Raw genomic sequence first — 27,796 nt, forward strand, 5'->3', positions numbered from 1 at the left:
TTACACCAGTGAGACAATGTCACCACGCTGCACTTCAAAATTCCTCACTTTCCAGTGGTTCAGAAGCACCACATCAGATGATTGGCTCCCTCCGGGATTCAAAGCAGGCTACAAAGTGAAATGGAAGAGGCAGAGTTATCATTTGTCATTTTCGATCTTCACAGTGCCTGGCCCTTTATAGCGCTAGTGGAATGCAGTGAGACATTTTTCATATGTGTCTTTCAATAAATTATTATTCTAAAGTAACTCCAATGATGAACATTCTAAAATGCTCAAGATGCTTCACAGGTGAACCAGAATAAGTTGCCAATATACTTATTAGAAAGGAACACGTGCTTAATGTTCATTTATTTACCAAAATCCAGGAAGGGCATATAAAAAACTTTAAGAAGCACCAAAAGTCATAAAGAAGTGAGTCGAATCTCCTAACATTCATGTAGATAAGATCTAATGCCGCAAGAAGGACACACCAGACATCCAAGATGGACGCAGAAGATCGATGACTGTCACCAGGTGGATCTTGGCTGCAAGCAGAGAAAACGAGGGGGCGGGCAGGGGCGGGAGTGGGGGAGTTGAAGTGGACCCACATTGACCTCCTCTGCCCATAAGGAAGAGGGAGCGCCAACTCCACACCGGCCCTAGGCCAATTGCCACAAGACAGACGTCAGACAGAGCTCCACCTTCCAAATGGATTTACCCTTCGCTAACCTAAACCCTTCCTTCCAAAGCACTCTATTTCCGCTGTGGTCAACACACCACACTCATAGACAACACCCAACTGATCACCATCAGCCACTGTCAGAAAGCAGTAAGGAGACAGTCATTCGTCCAATGCCTCCCCGTAGCCAGCAGTCACGTCCCTCTCTGATCCTGAGCTTCGCTGCTATGTGGTCCCTTGACCTCCCTGCCTCCATGGGCCTGCCTGCCCCTCTGACTCATAATGTCCATCTCAGCACTGCTCCTGGGCTCTGCCTCATGGTTCCCTTGTCATGGCCTCTGATCTGTGTGGCATTGTCTGGGCAGCCTCCGCCACTCCAGGCTGGGATTTCTAACATGCTCCACTGGTGGCCCTTCTTGCTTGAGGGTTATGGGAAATCCCTCTCTCTCTACTTCTAAGATCGAGCTCTTAAATTACAGTCTATTGTTCTAAGCATTTGCATAATGCCATCCAATCTTTGGGTGTGAGTGACAAAGGGATAGAAAAACTATGTTGAGAAAGTTCACTTTGCCCCAGGCCACCTTTGCCTCTTCTAGCCATTGTCTCTTTGCTACATGAAAAATTAACTTCTCTCTCTTCAATTACATCTGCAATTTTTACACTTCCAATGCTGTTAGCAATCACTTAAACTTGAATCATAGAATCCAATCAACATTTTCTACCCTCTCTCTCTTCCCTAAATCCGCCAGAGGGGAAAAGGGATGTTGCTCAGTGGGGATCTTCCCTTGTCTCAATCATTGGGAGAATAAAGAAACCCATGAAAGATTGTAAACCTGCAACTCCATGCTCCTAACCTCCTCATTTGAACTAAAAAGTGGCCTTCACTTTAGGATTCAGACTAGTCTAGATAAAGCGGAAGATTGAAGGAGCACATAATGAGGAATACATTTGGGGTACAAAGTGACCTGGGCATTAGAAAACTGCCCAGGCAGGAAATTTTTATTAACAAATTGGCCTTGGATGGGGGTTCAGTCAAAATCCATGGAAACAAATCAAACCAAAGGTAAGCATGATGGGATAAACAAAAAAAGGTGGAACACTTCTTTAATATATTCAGGCTTTTTCTCTATTGACACTCCAGTATCTCGGAGAACAAAAGCATTCACTACACCGATATCATGAGGAGAAGCAGAATTTTTCAATTGATGGAAATGGTGGCAGCTACAAATGAGGTTCCCAGCCTTCACTGAGCGACTTATGGGACAGCAAGAGGAGATGCACGCACAGTAAGCCAAGGAGAACAGTGTGCTCCAGCTGCGCCACACCAGACCTACGGCGTCTTTACAACGTCAGGTCCCTGCCTGCTCCGTTACAGTCACTGAATTTCAGCAACCACTTGTCCATTTCAACCATTACTCATCCCCTGGTTTTTCACTGTACATGTATTATCAAACATCCATGCTGCTCTCGCCACAGAATGGCTGCTTCCCTTTTATCTCACCTGCCAAATTCTACAAATCAGGGACTGTCTTATATGTCCTCTTCTTTTTTGAATCAGGAAACTTTAAAAAATTCATTCAGATGATTTTTTTGTAAATTAGGTGGGGGTGTTACATTTTAGACTGCACTCAGCAGTTCAAAGCACTCATCAAACCCCTCAACTCTATTTATATCCCACCCTCACACCCCATCAATCTCCCTCTTATGGACCTCCATCCTCCCTTTCACCTGTCAGTATCTGTCACCCTTCCAGTCTGTCCAGTGCTTCAACTTCCCACCCTTGTCCTCCCTCCCTTGGGAACCTCCAAGTCTGTGCCCTTTGGTATGCAAGTCCTTATTTTATCCTTATAGTCGTTTACTCAAACAGTATCCGTCCTTTGGTGACTAACTTCATTCAGCACGATCTTCTCCAGTTCTGTTCATGTCATGAAATGTTTCACTGTTGGTTTTCAGCAATGCCTGGTATTGCTTTGTGTCTATGGACCAGTTTCTTTGGCTATTCTTCTACTGATGGGCACTCGGGCTATTTCCGATTTCCTGCTCTTGTGAACGGTGCTGTGATGAACACGAGTACATGTGTCCGTTCATGTTATGGCTGGAACTTCTTTAGGCTATATAACCATCAGAAGTGTTGCTGGCTTCTATGGAAGTTCCATTCCCAGTTGATTGAGGTAGCTCTATATCACTTTCCTGGGTTCTCCATAGATCATCTTCTTGATACTCAAGCACATTAGTAGCAGCAATGGTTATGATAAAACTGTGTTGGGTTTATATAGAAGTTTACTGTTTAAAAGGTACTGTAAAAAGTAATATTTTTCCTTTCTCCAAGTCTATTTAATCATATAAATTTAATGTGTACTACATTTATGTTCTTTTGTAAACTATTAGCTTCTTGAGAGCAGCACCATATCTTGTCCAGACTTTGAAAATGTAACATGGGTCCTTGAATATTAAGCCCCAAATAGAAATCTTTGGATTTAATAAATTGTAGGCTTTAAAATTTTAACCGCAGCAACAAATTCAAACACAGATCATTTTTCTTTTTGCACATTGATGATAAATTATGACAACCATTTACCATTAAGGATCCCTAGAGGCCAACTAATGGAAACATTGGCAGTTATAACCCCCAGTTACTATCGGGGAAGATATGGCAGTGGCTCCATCTAGGTTACAGTGTGGGAAACCCCACGGGGAAAGTCTACTCTAGTCTCCAGGTAGCTGTGAGCTAGAATCAGCTGTGGCAATGGGTTATGGGTATGTTATTATTAGGATCAATATTTTGTATTATTCCACATGCATCTCTGATAAGAGTATGATAAGAATGCCTCTAATATAATTCAAATATGTGACACCAGATAATTACAAGAGCAAAGGAATTTGTTTCTGACTGCTCATTCTTAGTCTCTTTTAACAGTGTTTTTCAAAAGTTTGTGACCATGAACCATGAAAAGTATAATTAACCTTGCACGCTATACGCACATGCATACATATATCTAAAACCAAAAATTCACAAAACCATAATTATCCTTAGGACACACACCCTGAAATTTTCCCTTCTCTCCTAAACCAGGTTTTCAAAGAGCTGTTTATGACTCAGCGGATTGATGTCACAGCCCCCTATACCGATGTTTTGGGAAGAGTTCAGCACAGCAGTCAGCACTTTGAGCCTCCTAAGTCACTTCATGGAGACAGATGCGGCAGTCCGTTTCCATAACGATTATAGCCAAGGAAAGCCTAGGGGGCAGTTCTACCCATCTGACATGAGAGCCATGGGTTTTGCTTTTGTGGTTGTTGTTATTATTTGTATGGGGGGGGGTAGGTTATATTGATAATATTGATTTTTCAATCTACTAATGGGCAGTAGTGCTTTTTAAAAACAGGCCTTTAAGACAATATCTCTTTAATTATTATCCAATAAAAAGTTTCCCAGAATGTTATCTTTATATTTCATCTCTTTAAATTCCTTCCCTAGAAAATCTCATTGATGTTCTCATTTTCAAATATTACCCATCTACCCATGATTCCTAGTTCTAATAGATTTTTCTTCTATAAAACATCTTTAGCAATGCATACTGCAACAGAATATCCTGCGATGTAATTTTTGTATAGTGGTTTTCTAAGCAATCAAGTGTGAAGGACATTTTATCTGTTAGCACAACCCTCTAGTTGAATGTATTCTCCAATCCTAGCTTCTCTCCTAAGCTTGAAACACCTGTTCCCAACTGATTGCCGCATATCTGCTATGATAAATAATTCCCCCCATTAATACCATCCATTAGCTTCCTACCCCCACCATCACTATCATCACTACTAGCTTCACAATAAAAATTAGAACGTACTTGATCTCCAAGACCCTGCTCACAATCCCCGCTCAACTGTAAACAGTGGTCGGTACTTACATTGGGTTCTTACAACTCTAAGCAGGCCTATAAACCAGCACTTACACATACAATCCTAAAATCATTATTGTCATTTCCTTAATTAATAACATTGTCACTCACTCTGCAAAATACAAGAAAACTCCTGCGTCTCCCTTTAATTTCTAACCCTCTCTTTGAGTCTTCTACAACATCAGACTTTCCCTATGCTCAGAAAACCTTTTTACCACTTGGAAAGTCTATTCATCTTTCAAAGTCCAGCTCAGATGTGGAGGAAAGGAAAAATAAAAAAATAAACCCGCAGTTTCCTTGAGATAATTACATTTCAGTGTTTCAAGGCTGAAACAGAAGAATTCTCATAGATCCAAATCTTGACACGTGGATTCATCTTCCCTTGTAGAATCACACATCTACCCAACATTTAAAACACTGCTTATTAAAACCAAAAGGTCACATATTCCAAATAAAATAAATATACAGGAGGGAAACGAGTCCCAGAAGAAAACACCTCTAATTCCAAACAGTAAAATTTTACAATCCTCAGTCAATGCCTTTAAAACCTTGTTTAATTACATATAAGAAGCCAAATAATTTTATTTTAACTTTTCCTCTCCCCACAGCAGATGAATTATGTCCTGTCTGTTCCAAGGCCAACTTAAGCAAACTTTCATTACAATTCTTTTTTTTCCCATTACTATTCTTAAGCTTTCAAGTATTGGTCTACACGTCTGTCTTTTACTCAATTATAAACTTCGCAGCTTCAGATATGATATCTAACCAATGTTTGTGTGCTTAAGCCTAGAACGATGACTAGAAGAAAACATTTTTATACTTGAAATTTTAAAAGGAAATTAAGTTTTTAAAACCGTATTTTAAAAAGCTCACATACACACAATGTACATTATCTAAGCAAATTATACATCTCTTTTAATGAAATCATATTCTGAATGACTATATACAGTAAGAAATTTGGGAGGCATCATCAAGTTAAGCAGTACACATTATTGATTAAGTCTAGTAGTGTTTTATTAATATATACAATGAAATAATGCAATGGCAAAGAAATGAAGTAACTGTCTTTACCATTCACTTAGGTAACATGTAACATAAAAGTCACAGTGTAAAGAAAGCCCTTCTTGAATCAGGACTATTTCACTATAAAAAGGTTAGTTCTTTATACTTCATAGTTTAAAAGTATTAAGAAGAAAAAAAATTACTTCTGAGTTTTCTAAAACTACTTTTAAGAAAAAAATTGTGCACTAGTGTCAAAAAGAAAAATTTATACAGGGCATTTTAAAAGTCTAATTCAGATTATGCTATCCTAGAAAAATTATTAAACCAAGCCATTCCTTAGAAGTTACACATCTTCATTTTCCTTGTGGGAATGGCAGTTAATGTTTCAACAGACCAAGCAGTCTTTTCAAGTCAAAAAGTGATACACATCAAATCTAAATTAAAAGTCATAAACAGGTAACCTGCTAGAACCTGATAGAGAGAATGTGTGTGAGAGAGAGCGTGTATTTTAAATTCTAGCTTATCAGGACTGATCTCCAAATTATAATCAATTTAAAATAATACTGTTTTAGAAGAAAAATATTTGAGATGTTTAATTTATGAGCTTCCATACTATATCTCAAAGTATGTTACTGCTACTGTGTATTCCTGCAATTAACCGATATTTCCAAAGAGCAGCCATCTAAGATGCGGTTATGCCTGTCTAGAGCAAAGATACATGGAAATCATTAGTCTAGTGGACTAATGAAACATACCAAACTCAACCTCCATGACTCTGAGACCAGGCTATTATGTGTAGTCACTGTAGAAGGGATAAAATTATAAAGTCTTGTATAGAATGGGAGAAAAATGTAGAACAAAACTCAAAAATCCTAAAAAACAAGAACTGGTTACATAGAAACAGGTAGAAGTCCTGTCACTAAGGCCTGCATCACCCTTCAGGCCCAGAATTGATCTCACCCCCATGGCTCATTGTTCGGCTGTGTGTACGGTGAACAATAACACTGAGGAGGATCACATAGCACAGAACAATCAACCATTTGAGATCAAAAGGGCAGCACGTGCCCAGGGACAAAGCTTAGATCACAGCAAGGGATAGGCAAGAAGAATGGCAAGGAGAAGCACAGAAGAAGTGGGATCAGTGATGTTGCATTGTGTGGATTGCAACCAATGGCATGAAACAAATTGTGCATGGATTTTTTAAAATAAAATTGATTTGCTCTGTAAATCCTCACCCAAAAAGAAAATAGAAAGGTTAAAAGAAAAATATTAAATGAAGGGTAAAATGTCAACTGTCATGGGAAAAGTTATTCCAGATAATGATGTTAATATGTCAACAAGGTGCATTTTTTAAAATGTGCCTTCACACACACACACACACACACACACACACACACAATCCAAGAGTAAGGATAAACCAATCAATCAAATCCACTACTGTCGAGTGGCTTTCACCTCAGAGCGACCCCATCAGGCAAAATAGAACTACTCCACACTGATTCATCTTTCTCCTCAAGAAGCAGCTGGTTGATCAGATGAGAATGTGGTTTTACTTCTTTGCTCAATTGAATTTCATATCGTTTATAAACAAATGAACATATTCTTTGAAAAAAGTTATGTTGGTAAGTTTAGTGTATTTAGTTGTGACCTAATAATTAGATAAGACAATGTAAGTCAGCATATGGCAACAGGTGTCAATGAATTAGAATAAAGCTAGAAATAAGAGATATTGAGTGTTTGCAAAATAAGTGCCACACACAAGTTAAATTGATGATCTCCCAGATCAAAGATTATGCTAAGGGAGATTAATTCTTCCCACAAACAAATATTGTCAAGGTAACCAATAATTTCAGTGTATGTCTAAGTTCAAATCAAAGACAGTTTCCGGGGAATTTGTGTCTTAGTTTAGGAAAATAAAATTCCCCTAGGGAATTAAACTCATGATAGATGTCTTGCCTTATAATATCTAACGGTAGCTATCAATCTATATTTCATTTTCTTCTGGCTTAAATATTTGTTTCTCTACATTTTTAGTTTAGTTTTTGTTGTTGTTGTTTTGTTTTTTAAGTTCACGACTATGATCCGATACTTGTAGCCTACCAACAAAGCCTGGTTTTTTTGTTTCTTTTTTTTCTCTCATTCTTTTTTTTCTTCACATTTTATTAGGGGCTCATACAACTCTTATCACAATCCATACATATACATACATCAATTGTATAAAGCACATCCATACATTTACCTCACTTCTTTGAAAGCAATGTCTTCATTTATGATTCTGAATTCTAGCCTCTTAACTTCTCTTAATAAACTCCATAATCATGAATACTGTCTGTGTGTTCCATGAGGCCAGTACACTGAATTACCAAACCCAGCAGAGAATACTTGGTGTCAGAATTGATAAAGAGGTTGGAGGTCATTAGAATTTGGCTTTGGACTGATGTTGAATTTGATTGACCCTCACCTTGTGAAGTCAATGAAGCTCAGCTATCAATGACTCTTAACAATTTTTACATCATCCACTTCAAACTTTATTTAGTGTTTTGACACCTTACAACACTATACTTGCAAAGGTGATTAAAACCTAAACTTTTACACATGCATTCCACTTGAGTACTAAAAGATATTAAAATCATAATATATTTCAGCAAACATATTCATTCAGTTCTCACTACATAAGAAACTTAATTAAGTATAGAAAATGGGATCTTCACACCTGCTCCAGCTCCAGCCTCTCTCCCAGGGCAGTGTCTGGTGACATCACAGAGTTGTCCTCTCCCCAGAATCAGTCTGGAGCTCTGGCTGAGACAGTTACCACACGTTAACCATACTGTTCTGAGAACCTCTATGCTAGCACATGTGTAGTTGGGAAATCAATCCTACATGAGCTGGAGTAGAGCTGTGTGACTCCCATGTCTATCTTAAAAGAATGAAAAGAAGCGGCCATTGTCGAGGATGAAGAGCTACACAGATTCATTCATGCTCTCGTTTAACCGTTAATCAATTGTTATTAACTGCTAAATATCAACTCTGTGCCAGGCCTTGTCTTGGGTGACAGGATCCTTCACCCTTCAAGATTCCCATATGATTCTAATAACACTTTGTTCTCAATGTATTAAGGACCCACTTTAGAAACCACTTCCTCTCACCTCATCACCTTATTCATAGATTCAGGGCTCTTCAGTATTTGCTTTCTTAATATTGGGGTGGACAGTTCCCTTCTCTTGCCAATATTTCCACAGAAAATTGTATGCTCTCAAAAATATATATTTCTGTAGATAGAATTTTAAGTGTTCTTCATTTCAAAAGAAAATATGGAAGTTGAATAAAAAGGGGCAATATACCATATTTATTTAAATTTTTAGTGAACTAATTTGTCATTTTCTTAATCTTTTATTGTCTCTCCTACATAAAACACACTGACGGACACATTAGGGTTTCACAAGTACAAAAACCTTTACAAACTATCTAAAAAGGTAATGTGCCAAAATCTATCAGATGGGCTTCTAAATAGTCTAAATCTTTAAGTCTAGAATGTTGTATGTAGAAATGTACTTAATGTATTCAGAAATATGTACAACTACTCAAAAATATACACAGTGCTGTAGTTGCGAAGACATTTACCAGACACCATAACCTACTGTGGCCAAGTCAACTGCAACACACAACCCTCTGTAAGGTGTTCAGCTACAAGTCTTCATGGGAGGTAGACAGCTTCATCTGTCTCCAATGGAAGGTTGATGGACTTGAAACACTGCAATTAGCTGTACAGTGAAAACTGGAGTCAACCTAAACATCAACAGTATCATCCAATGATCACTGAGTCACATTTAAGCATGTATTGTTTGGAGTGAACCCGGGATATATACACTGGCCCACTAGTAGTAATATTTTTGACTGATCTACAAAGAAGCCAGCTATATGGAAGGGTTCCTAACCAAGGTACAGCTATACATTGGCAAAACTAAATATGGAACCGTTGTTCTCTCTGATGTGTTCCCCTAACCAAAAGACAAAGTTGAAGCTAAGTATGTAGTAACAGAAAACGGTTCAGCAAGTAAGTTTTGTTTGTTTGTTTGCTGGGGGAGCTTGCTTGGATGAGTTCCCCAAGAGGGCATAAGACCAAGGAAACTACATTTCCAAAATCAAACAGGTACAAGTGTGTCACAACTAAGTGAGATCACTCAGATAATATGCAGGAACCCTGTGAAGATGAGCCCATGGATTTTAGTTATTGTGACTCCTTGTTGTAGGATTTGATGCTGTATTATTTCTAAAAATAAAACAAAACCATTCTAGCACTATAAAAGTATATCAACAGAAATTTTGGTTACATTAATCAGAACTACTGGAATTAAGTTCTTCATATTATGGAAAAAGAGTCTATAACAAGGAACTGAAAAGCACCATGACAGATAAAAGGAACAAAAGCATATAAGCTTTGTATCATGTTTTTATTATTACAAAACAAACCACTCCAAAAGAACAAAAGTCATTTACTTGCTCACAGTTTTGCATTTCAGATGCTCCTCATCCAGGCAGTCCTTCAGGCAGTCCTGTCTCGGGGTAACTCAAGTGGCTGTAGCCATGGAGATAACTGGTCCAGGAGGGTAACTCTAGTCTGCGAGCATCTAAAAAATCTGTTTACATGATGTTTGCTCATCTCCCACTGGTTGGAGCGACTCATGTGGCCAGACATGAGCTGAAGTAGGAGAGCAGTGCGCAGGAGCCTGGGTGATTCAAAGGCATGATTCATGGGATTGGACGATGGCAGACAGGGTATTATTGTGAAAATCTACCAAAGTCCGGCCCTCTGGAGCCGATCAAATCATATCCTTCCCACGTACAAAATATGCTCATTCCTTCCCAAGAGCCCAAAACCTCATCTAGCTTTTCACAACATGCTCAAAGTTTATGATCTCATGATGTGCAGGTGAGGAGCCTAAAGTGTAATTTGAGTGCAAGCTCATCTGGAACCAGAGACATTTGAATAGAAAGATCACCAATCTCTCAAGCATTCAACACACAAGGGAAGAAAAGAGACATGATCACAGCAACACACTGTTTTTAATAAATAGTTTTATTGGGGCTCATACAACTCTTATCACAATCCATAGATACAACACACGTTTTAAAGGAATGGGAGAAACAAAAACGGACCATCTCCATAGCATATGATTGCCTGTCTAGGAATAGCCATGTTCCATGATTACAGCCTATTTCTTTCCTCAGAAATAGTTCCCTGAACTATTGTGTTCCACCACTCTTAGCTGTGTCCTCTGGGCTCTTTCTTGGCAAAAAAGAAAATAGTTGTTTTTTTTTTATTACAATGGCTCATATTTGAAACTGAGCACCTTTCTCGATGTAGTCTGACAATTTCCTGTTCAGATCAACTTGGGAGCCCAGAAGCCTCTTTTTATTTTATGAGTACTGTCCCTTTGAATAAAGGCTCTTGATTTTGCACTGGGCTACCAACCACAAGATCAGCAGTTCAAATCCACCAGCTGTTCCAAAGGAAGAAGATGGTGTTTTCTGCTTCTGGAATGATTTACACTTTCAGAGCCCAATGGAATAGTTCTACTTGGTCCTATATTTGTTGGAATCAATGCGATAGCACTGTATTTTTGCAGTGGGGTCTCTTGTAGTGCAAGTAGCTTCAAAAAGCCTTGTAAACTTCCAGTTAATTTAATGAGGATCCAGTCAATTTCCCTTAAAATGATGTTAATAACTTTTTAAAATATAACTTTTCAAAACAGACTTTTCTTCACTTTGTGAGTGTCATGCTACTCGATGCAATGACCTTCGCATTTTGGAATTCTGCCTGTCTAGCTAAAAGGATCTTCTACTGGGCATCACCTGAACAGAAGCCTTCCAGCAAGGCTTGATCTTTACCCTGAGGTCATTTCTCACTTGGACCTGCTAGAGACTGGGAATGATAAAGTTTTATTTTCCAACCGGAAATCCAGGACACTCTTGTATTTCCTCTGGTTTTTGTTTTTAGTTGTTTTCTCTCTTCCTACACCGTATTATACACAAGGCTACCAGAAGCCAACTGACAATTTCAACACTGTGCCTGGAAATCTCCTTAGCCAGATCAGGATGATTAGGTTCATCTTCTACTTTCCACGGTCCTGCAGGCAACCGTTTTTAAAACGGCTTCTGTGATAAAAGACATGGCTAGCCATCACTCCTGGGTGACAGGTCTGGCACAACTGTGGTGCTTCCATTACCGCTCTGCCGTTTGTCTAGCCGACATCTCCTCACCATCTCTGCCACCCGGTGCCCACACTAATGGTGCACATTTCTGGTCATGGCTGGCAATTTTTGGTTGGGTTATCAATTGCTTCATAACGAACCAGTGCAAAACTCTATGGCTCAAACAATAACCATTCATTTGTTCATGTCCTGAAAGAGGGGCCCCAATCAGCTGGGAACGTTGTCTTATTGGCCTCTCATAAGATGAGCTAGAATGGGGTTCAACTGTCCAAGGGGGTCTCGCACGTCAGGTAGGTAATTGTGGCTTCTTGGCCAGGATGCCTCATTTACACTCCAATGTCTTCCAGAAGAGTAACCTAGAAGAAGGTCTTCAGGGAGATCAACTGATACCGGGACTATATATACCAATAGGCTCAAGTACTAGGAAAACATTGACCGTGGCACAGGACTGAGCAGCTTGCATTCTGTTGTGCATAGGTGGTTATGGGTTGGGGCTGACTGGATAGCAGATTAACAATACCTAACAACAACCACCTATCTGATTTTCCTTTGTGTTCTCAGGTCATAAGGTTTTTACCAAGCTTTTGCTTGAGTAACAGCTGCTAACTGAAGACCAATGGCCCAAATAAGTCCTAGATATGATGAGAATTAATGTGGGAGGGAAGTATACAAATCAATGAGAATGGAATCATTTCCAGGAGAGTCATTCTCTAAAATTCTACATACAAGGGAGTACCCAAAAGAAACCAGAAAAGGCTTCACTGGGCAGAGTTTTCATATGACACATTTTTCCTGCTGGGCAAGCATTGAGCAACATGCTCTGAGTTAGTGCACCCAGTGGCATCTCCTGGGAAGGTTCTCTCTGATCACAGTGAATTTTTTCATGAAAGCAGTTTCACTTGAATCTCATTTTTTTGTTATTGGTTGTTTTCTTTCTTTCTTTCTTCTTTTTTTTGGGGGGGGGTGGCGGGTAAGTCCAATTTAAGACATAGTGTGAAACTGTGAAAGTTTGTTTCCTGCTCAGGAAAAATGCCACAGAAACTGTTGTGATGTTGACCACGGCTTACAAAAGCAGTGCTCTGGGGGAAAAAACTCAAGTGTGTGAGTGGTTTTCTTTTTCAAAAGAGGTGAAATGTCAGTTTTTAACAAGCTTCATTCTGGACATCTGACAGCTTCTTGAACAAAAGAAAATGTCAACTTGTAATGCATCTGGAGTTTGTTCCACAGGGACAGACTGTTAATCAAACTTTCTCTTTAGAGATTCTGAAAAGACTGCATAACAGTGCATGACCAAAAAAAGGCATGATTCCTGGCAGATGGGGGCCTATGTACCTGCTCACACAGCTCATCTCAGCATGTGTCTCTTGCCCCATGCACCTGACTCACCTGAGCTTTGTTTCCACGAAAGAAAAGGGACATGAAAGGAGAGTGATGTGATGATGTAGGAGAGGTGAAGAAAAAAATGAGGGAGGAGCTGTCAGCCATACAAACAGATGAATTTGAAAAATGTTTCCAAGAATGGAATTTCAGATTTGAAAAATGTATTAAGTGTAATGGAGAGTACTTTGAAAATGATAAGGTTGTTTTATTTAAAAATTTTAAATACATAGCTTTGAAAAAAAATTCCGGTGTGGGGGTAGTACCCCCTCATATCTCCTCAACCAAAGAACTGGTCATTGACTCAACTGATATTTGTGATGTGCTTTACGGTCATCATTTTTAAAACTACAAAAATAAAAGATGCTTTATTTAAAAAGTAAGAAAGTCAACTGGCAACCCCCCCTAAAAATTTCTAAGATAATTAAACACTCAAAAAGATAAGTGATTTGTGAAAAAGTGAAAAAGTGTTAAAATACAAAGAAAAATAATAATCTCAGAAAATAATTGGATAAAAATCAAAGCCTTTATTAAAAAGTAAGAAAAATTCAGAATGGTGAAGTTTATAAGTTTAAATAACCATTGGTATGACAGATTAAAAACAATTAAATAATCTAAAGTACTATATAGATATGCATAAGGATAAATGTAGCAGACAAAGGGATATGGTGGTGGTAATGTTAGGCCCAGTTCTCTAAAGAAGCAAAACTAGTGACAGGAAGTGTCGGGGGGTGGGGGGGAAGGGGGACAAATAATTTTTAAAGGTTTTAGGAGTAAAGACTCAATAACTTAACAAGTAAGAACAAATAACCAGCAAAGTCTCCAACAAATTTGCTCCTAGCCAAGAAAAAAATAAGGTTTCTCATACTTGAGTATTTAGAGAACTTGTTACAATACAGAATCCAAGACTCAAGGAAAATGATTCTAATTTCATTGCCTTTGGGTAGGGTTTGAGGGTCTGCATTAATAAGTGCCCTCCAATAATGCTAATAAAAGGCCCCAGGCAAGAGGTAGGCCGTGGACCTGCTTGCCATCTATGTCGCACTTTCTGTGTGGCGCTCTTCTGACAAACCCACATTTAAAAATTTCAGAATCACAAGTTAACATGCGCTACCACCTTCGTTCTCACTGGATTTGAATTGCTTCACCCTTTCCAACCTGCCTCCAGCAATACAGCAGTCTTTTTCAAACAGGTCATGACCAGTGAGTGAGTCATACAATCAATTTGATGGGTTGTGACCAGAATAGAAACTATTGGGGAGCATTGCACATAATAACAGTAATTACAGTTTAAGAATTGTTTCATGAAACTTTTGTTGCGATTGCCCATTTGTGTGTGCATAATCCAAAACTATATAACTTATTATGAGTCACAGTGAAAAGGTTTAAAAATCTCTGCCACAAACAGGATGATGGATGCATCAGAAGTTGAAAAGTTTTTGGGTGAATAGTGCAGAAACACCCTGAAAGTCTAAGAAAAAAATTTAATGACGATAATTTCATTTTATCATATTTCTGTGTAGTTTAATTATTCAGGCACTTCAATGCTTCAAAGAACAAATTTAATGTGCATTTATTCAGCATCCTTCTAAGCAGGTAGGTGAAAGGAGTCTGGTCCCTTTCTTTTAGAGGCTTACCAAGTAAAGTTGGTACTAACCCATTACATGACTAATGGGAAATACAAAACCATTTACTATGATCAGGAGTTAAATTTACAAGGGTGCAGTGTCTCAAGTACGGGAATGTGGAAATCCAGCCAAATTACATGGAGAAAGTTTGATCTTAGTCTTAAAGAGAGAAAAAGTAAATCAATAAGAGAAGAAAGTGCATAGTAATCCTATATAATGTAAGTAGACTAAATATCTGCAAAAAAGAATCCCAGAGTCTCAGTGGGTTGTAGATTCATGTCAAACAGTTACTCAGCACTCCAGGCTCCCTCTGTCTGCATCATGCCCTGTGGACATCACGCCATCACACAAGGGCAGCCAGAGAGACTGTGGAGGAGCATGAAGAAGGCTTTCGGTGGCCAGGCAAGAAAAGGCACAGCACTTCCACCCCTGTTTCTCGAGCCAGACTGTCAAAGAAGCTAGGAAATACTGCTTTTAGCCCAATTTACAGGATACAACAAACAAGCAAAGATTTTTTTAAATGGAAAGATGGTACACAATAGCTAGAGCCCTCAAAAGATGTGGAAAGACATGGATAAACACTTTAGCTTTCGTTTTGCTTCCATAAAGAAGTCTACAATCCTGAACCACCAACAGGCAGGACAAGAAAAAAAGCCCCAAGAAAACCTACTGTCTAGCCAAGGACTGGAAAAGATCAGCCTAAAACAAGAAACGTAGAAAAACACATTTGATAATACCCTAAGCAAGCCAGACACCAAAAGGAAATGTGGCCCTACTGTCTGGTGTCAGTGGAGCTGGGTGGAAAGCTGAACTTGCAAGCCCTCCTGGTAGGAGTGAAACAGAAGATGCTGGCTCTGCAGAGTGGTATCTGAAGGGCTAAAGGGGGAGCTGAACGTCCACCTTACCCAGCAGCAAAGAGGCAGAATGAAATAATATGAGGTGGTACTAGTTAGCAGACCCCTTCCCTGACACCCATGTCAGTTGGGCAGACTCTCAAGAAGTCAAACATAAATATATCACACAACTTAATAATTCCATGCCAAGTACCTGCCCAAGGGAAATGAAGACATGTCTACAAACAGGTCTGTACATAAATGTGCATAGTAGGATTATTCATAATAGTGAAGACATTAAAGCAATCCAAATGGCCATCAACTAATGAATGAACAAAATGTGGCATATCTGTTAATGGAATAGTATACAGCCGTGCAAAGGAAGAAACTAGTGAAAGCTTATACAACTTGGATAAGCCTCAAAAATACTATGGGAACTAAAAGAAACCAAACACAATCCCATGTCATACGACATATTGACAAGAAATGCTAAAAAAAAAAAAAAAAAGAAAGAAAGACAAATCCACGTTGCTATCAATGGACAATAGCGGGAATCAACACCAACCTGGGACAAGGAACCTTTTGGAGGCAATGAAAATTTCTGTAACTGTTATGATGATGGTAGCACAATTATATAATTATATTTTTTTAATCGTGGAATCACACTTAATGGTATGTAAGTTATCTCTCAGTGAGTATGTATTCTAAAAAGGTAAACAGAATGGTTGTCACCTGGATTCGCCATGCTGAATTCACAGCCATCTTGTGATATTAACATCCTGCCCTCTTCTCACAGTGTTAGTGGTAGGGACCCTCAAGTCAGCTCCAAACACTTTCTAAAACATGATCATGGTACCTTGCCTATGCTTAATTGTTTCCTATACAACATCCCTTATGAAATTAGCAGTGATTGTATATGTTAGCTGTATAGGGACCCAAATATAACTGAACAGAGCACTGCCCCACTCTATACTCCCGATGCAATCTTACCGCTTACACAGATTGGTGTACCCACTGAGAATCCATTTCATTGAGAGTCTTTCTCTTTTTCATTGGCCATCTACTTTACCAAGCATGATCTCCTTTTTTAGGGACCGGTCCCTCCAGAAAACGTGTGCAAAGGACATCCCAGCTAATATATAATCACTGCAAATTGTATAAATGTTATACTACAGAAAAGAAATTAAAGATAGGTAGGATCTCATTATACCTAAAAAAAAAGTACTAAAGCACAAGCAATAAAATTGGTCTTTGGCCATTTAAAATATTCTTTTATTGCTTTACTTCCTCGTCTGTAGCCCAGTGACTGCCATTGAGTTTGATTCCGACTCACAGAAACCCTGTACAGCAGTGGTTCTCAACCTGTGGGTCGCGACCCCTTTAAGGATAGAACGACCCTTTCACAGGGGTTGCCCAACTCATAACAGTAGCAAAATGACTGATGAAGTAGCAACGTGAATCATTTTATGGTTGGGGTCACCACCACATGCGGAACTATATGATAGGGCCACCGCCTGAGGAAGGTGGAGAGCCGCGGCTGTAGAGGGTTTTCTAGGCGTAAATCCTTAGGAGATCAGATCGCTGCTGTAGCACTCAGAAGCCCGACTACTCCACGGCGCCACCAGCGATCCTCATGGGGAGGAGCATCGCAAAGTCTGTGGGGAAATGGAATCAAAAGAGAATGGCCCATGTCGAAAAAGAAGGTCTGGAAACTGATTGTGGTAGCAACTGTACCTTTCTACTTGGCGTGATTGAACTATGGAATGATATGATACATGGATTAACTCCCAATTATTAATAAATTTTAAGATAATGGGATTTTCTTTTGTATTTTCAGTTACCTCTATACTTTCTTTATACACGGTACACTCACAGAGCCACTTAGGCTTCACTCTGCTAAAGGCTGTTTCTGACTTTCACTTACCTTACTTGCTCGGTGTGTGATGCTTTCACTGGTCCAGCTCATCAGTGTTTATTTGGGACACTCTGGAAATTGGCTGGAGCCACATGGCTCCTGAAATGTGACACCCTCAGCAGGTGTCCAGGGATGTTCATCACCTAGGTCCACTGTAAATTCATCTCACGGTTGGATTTTTCAACTGCTGCAGATAAAATCCAAACCTCAACCCCACATTACGGCTTTTTTCCTCTACTCAGACCCAGGCAGGGACAGACAATATCACGTGCAGAGCACATTTTGTTGTCATTTGTCCACTCGCTAAAAACATGCCTCTTAACTGGTCACGGCATGATTCGGGATTCCTGCTCTAGCTCCGTGTGTGGGTGGAGGAGCCCAGGGTCTTGTCTTGAGCTCCTCATGTGGCCTTTAAAATGCCAAACTCGAAGCCATCTGAATCGACAAAGGTCCCCTGAAGAGTTGTTGGCTTTGATGCATGCTTACTATTCCGAACATGTATTATTAGCCTTATTTGTATTCTTTGAAAATTTATCTCACAAGACCAGGCCTGCAGTTTAATTTTTTTCATTTATTTATCACTTTTATTGTAAGTTTCGCATTGGAAATAATTTCTTAAGGGATGCCTAAGGGAGCCTTGGTGGAAAAGTGGCTACGTGTCAGTTTGCAAGCCATGAGGTCAGCAGTTCTAAATCACCAGCTACTCCTTGAAGAAAGATGAGGCTTTCTACCATAAAGAGTTGGGGTCTCAGAAACCCACCAGGGGCCATTCTACCCTTTCCTATAGGATCACTATGAGTCAGAATTGGCTCTCTGGCAGTGAGTTTGATTTGGAATTTGTATTCTGCATTATTATTCAGAAATAAAGTCTATAACTCCTTCCTATAAAGTTTGTCACATCGCATTTTTAAAAGACTGCCTGCTCATCAAAAAACACAAAACAAACAAACAAAAAAGGGAATATTGTTGAGAACAAGGGAAATCAGAGCAGAGACCCAAAATGCATCTGTAGACAATGGGACATCCCTCCTTGAAGGGTCGCAAGGAAGGGAGGGGTCAACCAGGGAGCGGCATAGTACCAATGAAACACACAATAATCCTCTGGTTCCTTGAGGCTTCCTCACCTCCCCAACAGTATGACCCCAGTCCTGTCTTCCACTGTGTGCTAGAATGGAGCAGGTGCACAGCTACAGATAAGACATGAGAGCTCACGACACATGGAATCCAGGAGCAGAAAGGTAGCGGGAAGATGGAGGGGGGGAAGGAAGGGGGAGCATCGCAGTGATTGACAAGTAACCATGTACACCACCACCACCCCCCTCAGGGGGACGAACGACAGAAACCATGGGGGAAGGGAGACAGTGGTTGGTGTAAGATAAGAAGATATAAAATTTTATAATTTATCAAAGGGTCACGAGGTGGGGGAGGGAGGAAAAAAAGAGGAGCTGATACCAAGGGTTCAATGGGAAGTAAATGTTTAGAAAATAATGATGGCAACACAGGTACAAATATGCTTGACAAAATTGACATATGGATTGTTATAAGAGCTGTAAGAACCCCCAATAAAATGATATTTTCCTTTAAAAAGACTGCCTGCTACCAATTGGATTCTCAAAATTAAAGATGTTTCATCATTCATTTTAGCATGAAACCAAGTCTCTTTGTTCAAAGCTTAAATACATTTGAAACCCATCCCCAAATTAAATTAAGCATGGCGTCCCACAAACCAAAATAAAACGGCAGCAAAACGTAGCTCCAGGAGCAGAGATAGTATGATGAGGCAACACAGAGGCCGAAAGCATTGTCAGGGTTGGCTCATGCCCAAGTTCAAAAATGCAAAGGCTACACAAGTTTAGATAAATTAACTCAATTGCCAGAGCTCCAGTTTTCTCAAATTAAAGTTCAGAGCTTGAGTTAAATAGCCCTTCATGTATCTAAAGTTGTGTATATATACACCTTGACACTTCCTTCTCGATGTATTCTTGAACTATTGAATTGTGTGGCCTGTGAATTAATGCCAATAAAAGTGTTTAAACAAAAAAAACCTTCTTAATATTTGGATTTCCTTCCCAACAATTAATGCTTATTTTTCCTGATATTGATTGTAGCACCCAAAATACAAGTGCGCTTTTGCTACTCCCTTCCTGCAGTCTGTCTAGGAATTCTTGGCATCTACTTAAAACTCTGTACAAGGAAAGCATGACTCTACTGGTAGTCCGGGTAGACCAGAGAAACAAATCCAGAGAGACTCCTATGCGTATAAGCAAGTGATTTGTATACAAGAGCAATTGAATATTGAGAAAACATCCCAGCCCTGTCCAGATCAAGTCCATAAGTCTAATATCAGCCCATATGTCTGATACCAATCTATAATTTCCTCTTCAGACTCGTGAACCACATGAGATGATGCCAAACACAGTAGGTGGACAGTGTTGTGGATCCAGGGACAGTGGAAGCATCTCAGCACTGGCGTGGGTCTCCATGTGGCTCCTCTAGGTCCAGGGCTGTCACTGCCATCAGCAAAGTCCCATGTGTCTTGTCAGTAGAGAATCTCTCAGGGAGAGAGTGTGTGTCCTGTTTCCAACAAGCTATTTATCTCTGGAGCACCTCCCAATGAAGTCATCAAGCTGAGACCTGATTGACAGGCTAAACTGCACCCCTTCACTGTTAATCCTCAAACTGACACCAGATTATGTAACAACCACATTAGCAGGCATCGGGGCTCGGAAATGTCCACAAGGATGCACCAGTCAAGGGTAATGCTGTCTGTGTTTCTTCTCTCAAGTGATTCAATAACAATATGTGTGAGAGAGAGACAGACAGACAGACAGACACAGATGGAACACAGGAAAAGGAAGGCGGTAACAAAATAAAAGTAGCAAAATATTGAAGACTAATGAGCCTGAGTACAGAGCATATGGCAATTCTTGATTCTGCGCTTAAAGTTTTCTGTAAGTTTAAAATTACTTTGTTAAAGAAAAGACACTGTGTAAAGAAGTCCATGATTACAAAACAGCTCTCGCACTGGCCCTCTAAAACAGAAGCGTATAAGCTATGTTCTCATGGGACGTCAAGAAAACTCCATGAAGGAACATTAGAAAGTTATCGCTCACCAACTGTTTCAGGATCACATATGCTTGTTGCTATAAATACAAACTAATTTAGTTGAGTTTGCTACTAATGACAGGTTACAGAATACATTAAAACCTGTAACGTCCTACGAGGTAACAGCCTCAGGTGAGATTTGGGGGCCAGAGGTAATTTCAGAAGAAAACGCACACATAAGGCAGTAAAGCATTCCAACATTAAGCCTGTGCTGCCTTCAATGTCAACCCCAGCAGACCAAAGAAGAACCTGGAGGAGTCATCACAGGAGGAGGAGGTGTGCCAGGTGGTGCCCAGCATCTTCAAAGTACCAATTCAGCAGGTAACATAAAACTCCCTCATTCTATCTAAAATGCTGTTGCATAAACCTCAGTCTCTCACACTTCTGGAGAGACTCAGAATGTCAAATAGTCAACCAACAATGATTTTTGAGCCTGAGTGCACTGTAAGAGCCCGAGCGGTGTAGTGGTTTAAATACTGGGCTCCCAGCCATAAGGTGGGCAGTTTAAACCCACTAGCTGTTCTGTGGGAGAAAGACGAGGCTCTCTGTGCCTGAGAGGATGGACGGGCTCAGAAGCCCCTGTGCAGCAGTTCCACTCTGCCCCACAGGGTTGCCATCAGTCCGATTCCCTCCGTGGCAGTGGGTTTTGTGGGTTTGGACAGGTTTAAAATGTTAAATCCGAAATGGAGGTGGTGGCAGGGTGGAGAGGTGAAACAGAGTAAGCTTCTTTGCTTGCTTTTTGGACAGACCCTTTTAATTTTAAACTCAGCAGGAAACACGCTAATGACTGCCAAGAGCCAGGTAGACAGCTAAGAGGTTTATTACAAGCCAGCTTCTCCTGGATCATGCACAGGCAGCTGGAAGTCAAGACAATTTCAAACCAATAAATGTGTGATAATGAGGAACAAAAGGCACCACACTCTTCAAGCTCTATGTTCCCGACCACGCTCTAGTTTTTTTTTTTTTAATATATTCTGCATAAAGCTCCCTCTGTAGCCTGAACTCAAGAGATAGCATTGTGTGGTCATGTTTTCAAGTATTTTCGCCTCTGCTCGGGGAAAGAGGTGGGTGGGTGATATAGCACATAAAAAACATGTAGGAATTGCAACAAAAATCAGATCGTGCCACTCACAATGATTTCTTTCACTTACTTTTTAAAATCCCTAACCCTTCCTTTTAAACGGGAAAGGCATCCACCTTTTGTTGGAACCAGTGACCCTGCTGAAGGCATCTCTGGTGACGTAAAATCTAAACCTCTGGTGTGAGGTCGTTTAAGCTAGTCCTGGGGCACACGTTTACTCTAAAAGCCTCTAGGAGCTACTGATTCTAATCAGAATAATTGCATTCCACCTACATAAATGCCCGCGGAAGTTTCAACTGTATGTAATATCAGTCTTCATTTCCTGAGTTAAATTAATGTTGAGTAATGTGGTGCTTCTTTAAAAAAAAAACCAGTGCCTGTACTAGCGTAGGTAACCTTTCAGCAGCCAGCAGCAATGATTCACGGGCACGTGGGGGAGCGGGTCAGTATGAATAATCATTAACCGATAATCTGTGCCAGTGTTCACAGGGTGCACAGCAATGTAAAAGGGATATCTTGTCCCAGAAAATGGATGCACCTGTACAGTTTTATAAAAATTTGATGTTTCTTCAAACTCAATCCTTTTTCCCCCTAAACGACATCACGGCATCTTTCTAAAATGATTTTCAATTAGGGGCTAACGTCAGCTAGCAGTGGCTCCCACTGTTCGGTGGCACTTCTCCTTCTAGTGAGAAGCACGACGAATTGTAAACTAATCCTGGAAAACTGACCCTCACACGGAAGAGCCAGTGAGTCATGCTCACAAAGTAAAGAAATAGCAAAGGAAACCCTGAAAACAAACTTCCGTACTAAAGCACAAACCAGACTGGTTTAGACTTAAACAACCTGAAAGAGGATCTCACAGCAAAATAATCCTCAAAGCAAATTAACAGTATTGGTGTTGCTATAATTTTTTTATTCAATGAACCCCTCAGAACAAGTATTGTGTGTTCTTTAATACGATCCGATCTTTCAATGGCTGAATATTTCAAAATAGCACACCTACAAGTTGCAAAGTGACCTTTAAGAAAAGCCACTGTACTGGTGATGATCCAGTCAACTGTCCCAGGCTATCTCAAATCTAAAGAAATCTAAAACGGACCGATCCTTTCTAGAATTAAATGACTCAGGATTTCAATCGACTGCAATTTTGTCCAACTTGAACAATAGAGACTGGGATCAATCTAGGTAGCCCCAACGACACAGACAAGTATACAGTTTTAGCTCTGAAATCAGCCATAGGTGCTTAAAGTCATACTGGCTGTGGTAGATATATTTCCTGGTCATGATCGCCCATGCCCGCTCACCTCTACCATGGCTTCCCTGTAGGTGGAGCACAAGGGGGCTCCCTTTACTGTCATTTTTCCATGAACTTTTGGAAGCCCTCCTGTATACTTCCCAGTCATTGACTTTAGGCTTCACTATATGAGTACATGTATGACTGTATGACTCGGTTCTGAACTGAGGTTTCAGAAAGTTCTGAGGGTTTCCATTCAGCCTCTCGTGTCTGGGCATCTCCTGGCAGAACAGGGCCACATCTTACAGGGCCCGCAGCTCCTTCCTCAGGTCCCACAGTGAGCAGGGCTCAGTGAATTCACGGCAAGAACATGGAGTAGGTCCTTTCACCACAGCCTGGAACCACTACCGTCCCCCAGAGACCCAGGTGCAAGATATAAGCATCCGTTATGTGAGACACGGAGCTCTCAGGAAGGTTTGTTGCCATAGTGAAATGGGCAGAAAGGCCAGCGAGACAAAGGTGTTTTTTTCTGGTATCACTCTGTTCCAAAATTCCAGGTGCATTATCCAGAGTAAGTGCACGACATCAAACAAGTGTTCATATCTGGACTGCCAAGCACTGGCAAAACAGTTAACAGCTTGAGCGCTTTGCTATTACCCTCATTCAAAGGCTTAGCCATCGTTGAGGATTCACGACCTTCGACCTCTGTCTCCCAAAGTGAAAGCTCCTTGAAAGCAGACCTGCGTGTAATCTGCCAGCCCTTCATAGCGCCGCACATGGTGCTCTGCACTCGCTGGTCACTGGATAAGTAGCTCTATTCCAACCTGTACTGATTGCTGCTTTCCAAACGCAAAATGTGACTTGCCGAGGTTAGATCCCAAAATGACATCCTGAGTCACAAAATTAATTGTATTAGAAGTGACTGAAATAGCTAAATGTGATCTTTTTACCTGTGGAAAACACAGAACAAAAGTGCTAAGTAACAAATGATGCTCAAGGCTGCAAAAGCATACTTTCAAAATGGCACACAGTTCTTTGAAGGAAGACTGAGCTGAAGGATGACAGGATGATGCTCCCCACTAGGGCTGCCCACCAGCATACAGCCAAGCTGTGCCGGGTCTTTAAGGGTACAACTCCAAGGGGGGCCTCGCAGGGGACCCATCTGTCCCTTAGCTGACAGCACTTTTGTCTTGAGTCACTTCATCACTGGTCCCCAATGGCACTATCTCCTGCTCACAATCCCTGTGGTCTGATTTTCCCCACCATCCTCCATCACCAACAAATCTATGCTCCTCATCTCCTCTATGTTTCCCTTCTGTTCAGACTCTTCCCGTCTCTGTCTTTCATATTTCCAAGCTTTGGTACAAAAAGACATCATCATGCATCAAAAGTATTCCTCCCCTTTGCACGCACGTGCACACACACACTATCAACCACATGCTATGCACCAGAACAGGATGTGTTTCTTGCAGGGTGCATGAGGACCCCCACCATATTCTGTCAGCTACATAAGCATTTGAGCCCTCAGAGAAATGCAAAGAATTTATTCCAACAGACTAAGAATTCTCCTATAGTCTAAACAAGTTCAGTTCATCAATGACATTTAGTACCAAAGCTGTCTTCAAATATGATGAATTAGCTAATCTCTCTATGCCTGTTTCTGATCTTAAGTAGTTTTAAGTACGAGTTGGTGATAGTTAATAAAACTGTAAGTGAAACTATCTGTATTCCTTGAGTTAATCTGAATTCATCAATTATAGACTGAACTCTAATCGCTGTATTTTTTTTCCTTTCTCCTTTTCTTAGGATAATAGCAACTCCCCTTACTTCCTCTGTAATATACCATCTATTCCTTTCCAGTCCCCAGGGAGCCTGGTAGCATAGTAGGCTCCTTGTTAGGCTGCTAACCATAAAGTCAGCAGTTTAAAACCACCAGCTTCTCCGAGGGACAAAGATGAGACTTTCTAGTCATGTAAAGATTTAAAGTCTCAGAAACCCACAGGGCCAGTTCTACGTTGTCCCATGGGGTCGCTATGAGTCAGAATCAAGTTGACAGCAGCAAGGTTGACTTTTGTTGTCCTGCTCCCCAAATGTCACAGAGCCATGTCATTCGAATAGATGAGCACATTTTCTTCAACACCACCTGGTCTAGCCACAGGCTGGAGGAGCACACCTCTTTAAGGTGCAGCCAAATGTGCCCCTCCTCACCCCCCACCTGATGGAGACAGGACATGCAATCTGAACCGAATCCATCAGAGACCTCCCCCAAGTTTTTTCAAACCAAATTTAAGAAGAGAGAAAAAATATGTCTCCAGCAATGATGAAACTGGGCACCACGAGGCATGAAAGCTGCCAAAAGCCATTTGCCTCGCCATGTGGAGAAAGACAGTCCAGAAAGCCAAGCCAAGAAGCAGACTGAGCAGATCCGGAAGACAGAGGAGACTGGTTCCAGTGGCTCCTGGGCCTTGGCATGCTCCTGGTCTTGCCTCCCTGAGTACAGAATAACCTTCCAATAAACTCCTTCTCTCCACCTAAATTAATTCAAGCTGCTTTTATGCAACCAGTAGCCAAGGAAATGCTACCTTTATATACCATACAAACCCCCAGGTAATTAATTTGACCCCATGGTGTTGAGGCCGAGGAATACTGCTGGAGGTTCAACTGGACCTGCAGCAAATCTGGTTTCAATCCACAGGCTGGCACGTAGACAGGATACGCCCCCCCCCCCCCCACAGGCCTTCTTCGCTGGGCAGTGCGCGTTCGTTCCCAAGACGCCCAATTACTTACAAACACAACAAGATCGTATCTAAGCTTATGGACTTCCTTGCTTCTGAACACAGAGAACAGTGACAATGTTCTGGCTAAGGGCATGAAGGCCAGGGTTCTCTGATCGCTCTGGATCCTCGGGAACATTGTCCGATCCAAAGAAAGAAGGGTCGCTGTGCCACAAAGGTCCTGCTCAGAATCGTGGTGCTTGTGTAACAAGACAACACGAATGCAACTAGAGAAATTAGTATTAACCTGATCGCTTGTTGCCATTACCTGGTTATTCTGTTAACAACAGGTGTGTTCCATGGATGGATTCAAGGGGGCCCGGTGACTCAAAAGCACTTGGGTAGCTGGAGAGACGGCAGTTTTAAACCAAAATTAAGGGTCCAACACAAAAGCTCTGCAAATAATTGGTTTTAAGCTTCTCTAAGGATTGATTCTAAGAGGCAGCTCCCAGGAATTCAAAATTTAAGAGGCAAAAGAAGTAAAATCCAGTTTGCAAAAGAGGAATAAGTCACATACCTGTAAATCACCCTTTCTATGTTTCCTCTTACCCCTGCGGGATAAAGGATAGGCTTTCTACTCCCATTAACAGTTTAGTCTCTGAAACCCAGAGGGACCGTTCTATTCTGCCCTTTAGGGTCACTAGGAGTTGGAATCAACTCAGTAGCAGTGAGTGTGGTTTGGACTTTAGTTTGGATTTTGGATTTTAGTAACACAATACATTCACAATCAACGTAAGTGCCCAGTTTGCTTTGACCTAGTAGCCTATATAGGGACAACCTGACACGCAGGGTTGAGGTCAGAACCCCCCTGCCAAAAAAAAATAATGAGCCTCACGGTACTCAAATATTGGCAGTAAAAGCAAATATTCAGCAGCTCTGCTGTAGACCTTTCGCTTCACCCAAAGAGCATGCACCCTAAGGACCTGATCTTCCTTATCTCGCAGGCTACCAGGACTCGGCGAAGTCTAACTCTCAACACAGTCACTGCAATAAATAAAACCCTTGCATCCTAACTGTGTTAAAGCTGCACTCTCTGCCCTTCACCAACTTTAAGAAATAGAAAAGAGAGGGAAAAGTAAAATTTCTTATTTCCCACATCATTTTAAGCTTATAGAAACTTACATATTTGTTTTGCCTACCCATGGAGCACAGTACCTGAACTTAATGCATGCTAATAATGGGGAGGAGAGCATCATATTGCAAAATCCATTTCTTCTTAGCTACATACACTTACTTAAATAACTGGGTCTTAGATACGAACAGAACATTGTTTCCCAAACTTCTTTCCACAAGATCATTGCCATATCCCTTTTGGAAAACTCCAGTCCATCAGTCTTCCCTTGTAACCTACCGTGAATCTTCCCGTCCTTATTACCGAGCAGATGGGAGTAACTGGGATCAGTGAGAGACCTTTCTCTCTTTTCACACTGAAAACGTTTATGTCGATATAGTTACTGAACTTGACCCAAACTCAACCGGCAAGAAAAAGTAAATTGCTATACTAAATATTTGAAAGAATATTAAGGTATGGCTATTTAATTAACATATCTCAAAAGCCCCTGTCAAACCATACATAAGAGTGTCACTTTTGAAAAGTCTCTTTACGGTTTCCATTTGGTATTCTTGAGGGTGCCAAGAGGGAAACAAGAGCTAGCTGAGCTATATTTTTGATCACTTCTGTGCTGTTTAAAGTAGGATTGCAGGACAAGACCTTAAAAAATACATTTAAATAAAGATAAGATTCAGCCCTTTTTACCTTTCAGTTCCCATCAGGGAAATCATGAGTAGTGATTTACTTCTAGTGCTTTTAGGAAACAAAGAAGCATGTGCTTGAAGGGGCAACGTTGTACTGATGCTCACCTGCATGGACATTCCTTCCACTCTGGCCACACAGGCAACCCTGTCCAGGAAGGTCACGGCCACAGGCACAGCCACAAAGAAGCCTTTGAAAAAGGCCTTGAAGTATCTTTTCACCCAGCCTTGAGACTGTGCCATCTCTGAAAATATGAAGAAACAACATATGAGGTTAGCCCTGAGGAAAATGAAAAAGACACAGAAACAGGTCAAGGAAATAAAGGTT

At 40.7% G+C, this 27,796-nt stretch overlaps 1 protein-coding gene across 1 annotated transcript; it reads right to left on the bottom strand.

Moving 5' to 3' along the window:
* On the bottom strand, positions 1 to 27,711 carry IMMP2L (inner mitochondrial membrane peptidase subunit 2). Its single transcript, XM_075557672.1, has 2 exons — positions 27,577 to 27,711; positions 1 to 108 (listed from the first exon to the last, which is right to left on the bottom strand). The coding sequence occupies exons 1-2, from the start codon at positions 27,709 to 27,711 to the stop codon at positions 1 to 3; spliced, it is 243 nt and encodes an 80-aa protein (XP_075413787.1).
* Between the last annotated feature and the right edge of the window lie 85 nt (positions 27,712 to 27,796).

This window comes from Tenrec ecaudatus, chromosome 9, assembly GCF_050624435.1.
Source record: "Tenrec ecaudatus isolate mTenEca1 chromosome 9, mTenEca1.hap1, whole genome shotgun sequence".
Classification (NCBI taxonomy): domain Eukaryota; kingdom Metazoa; phylum Chordata; class Mammalia; order Afrosoricida; family Tenrecidae; genus Tenrec; species Tenrec ecaudatus.

Bases quoted from the DNA above. Each gene is read 5' to 3' on its own strand.
- IMMP2L (XM_075557672.1), bottom strand. From the start codon at position 27,711: ATGGCACAGTCTCAAGGCTGGGTGAAAAGATACTTCAAGGCCTTTTTC. The intron at 109-27,576 runs GTGAGCATCAGT...TTCACTTTGTAG, and splicing joins TGGAAGGAATGTCCATGCAG to CCTGCTTTGAATCCCGGAGG.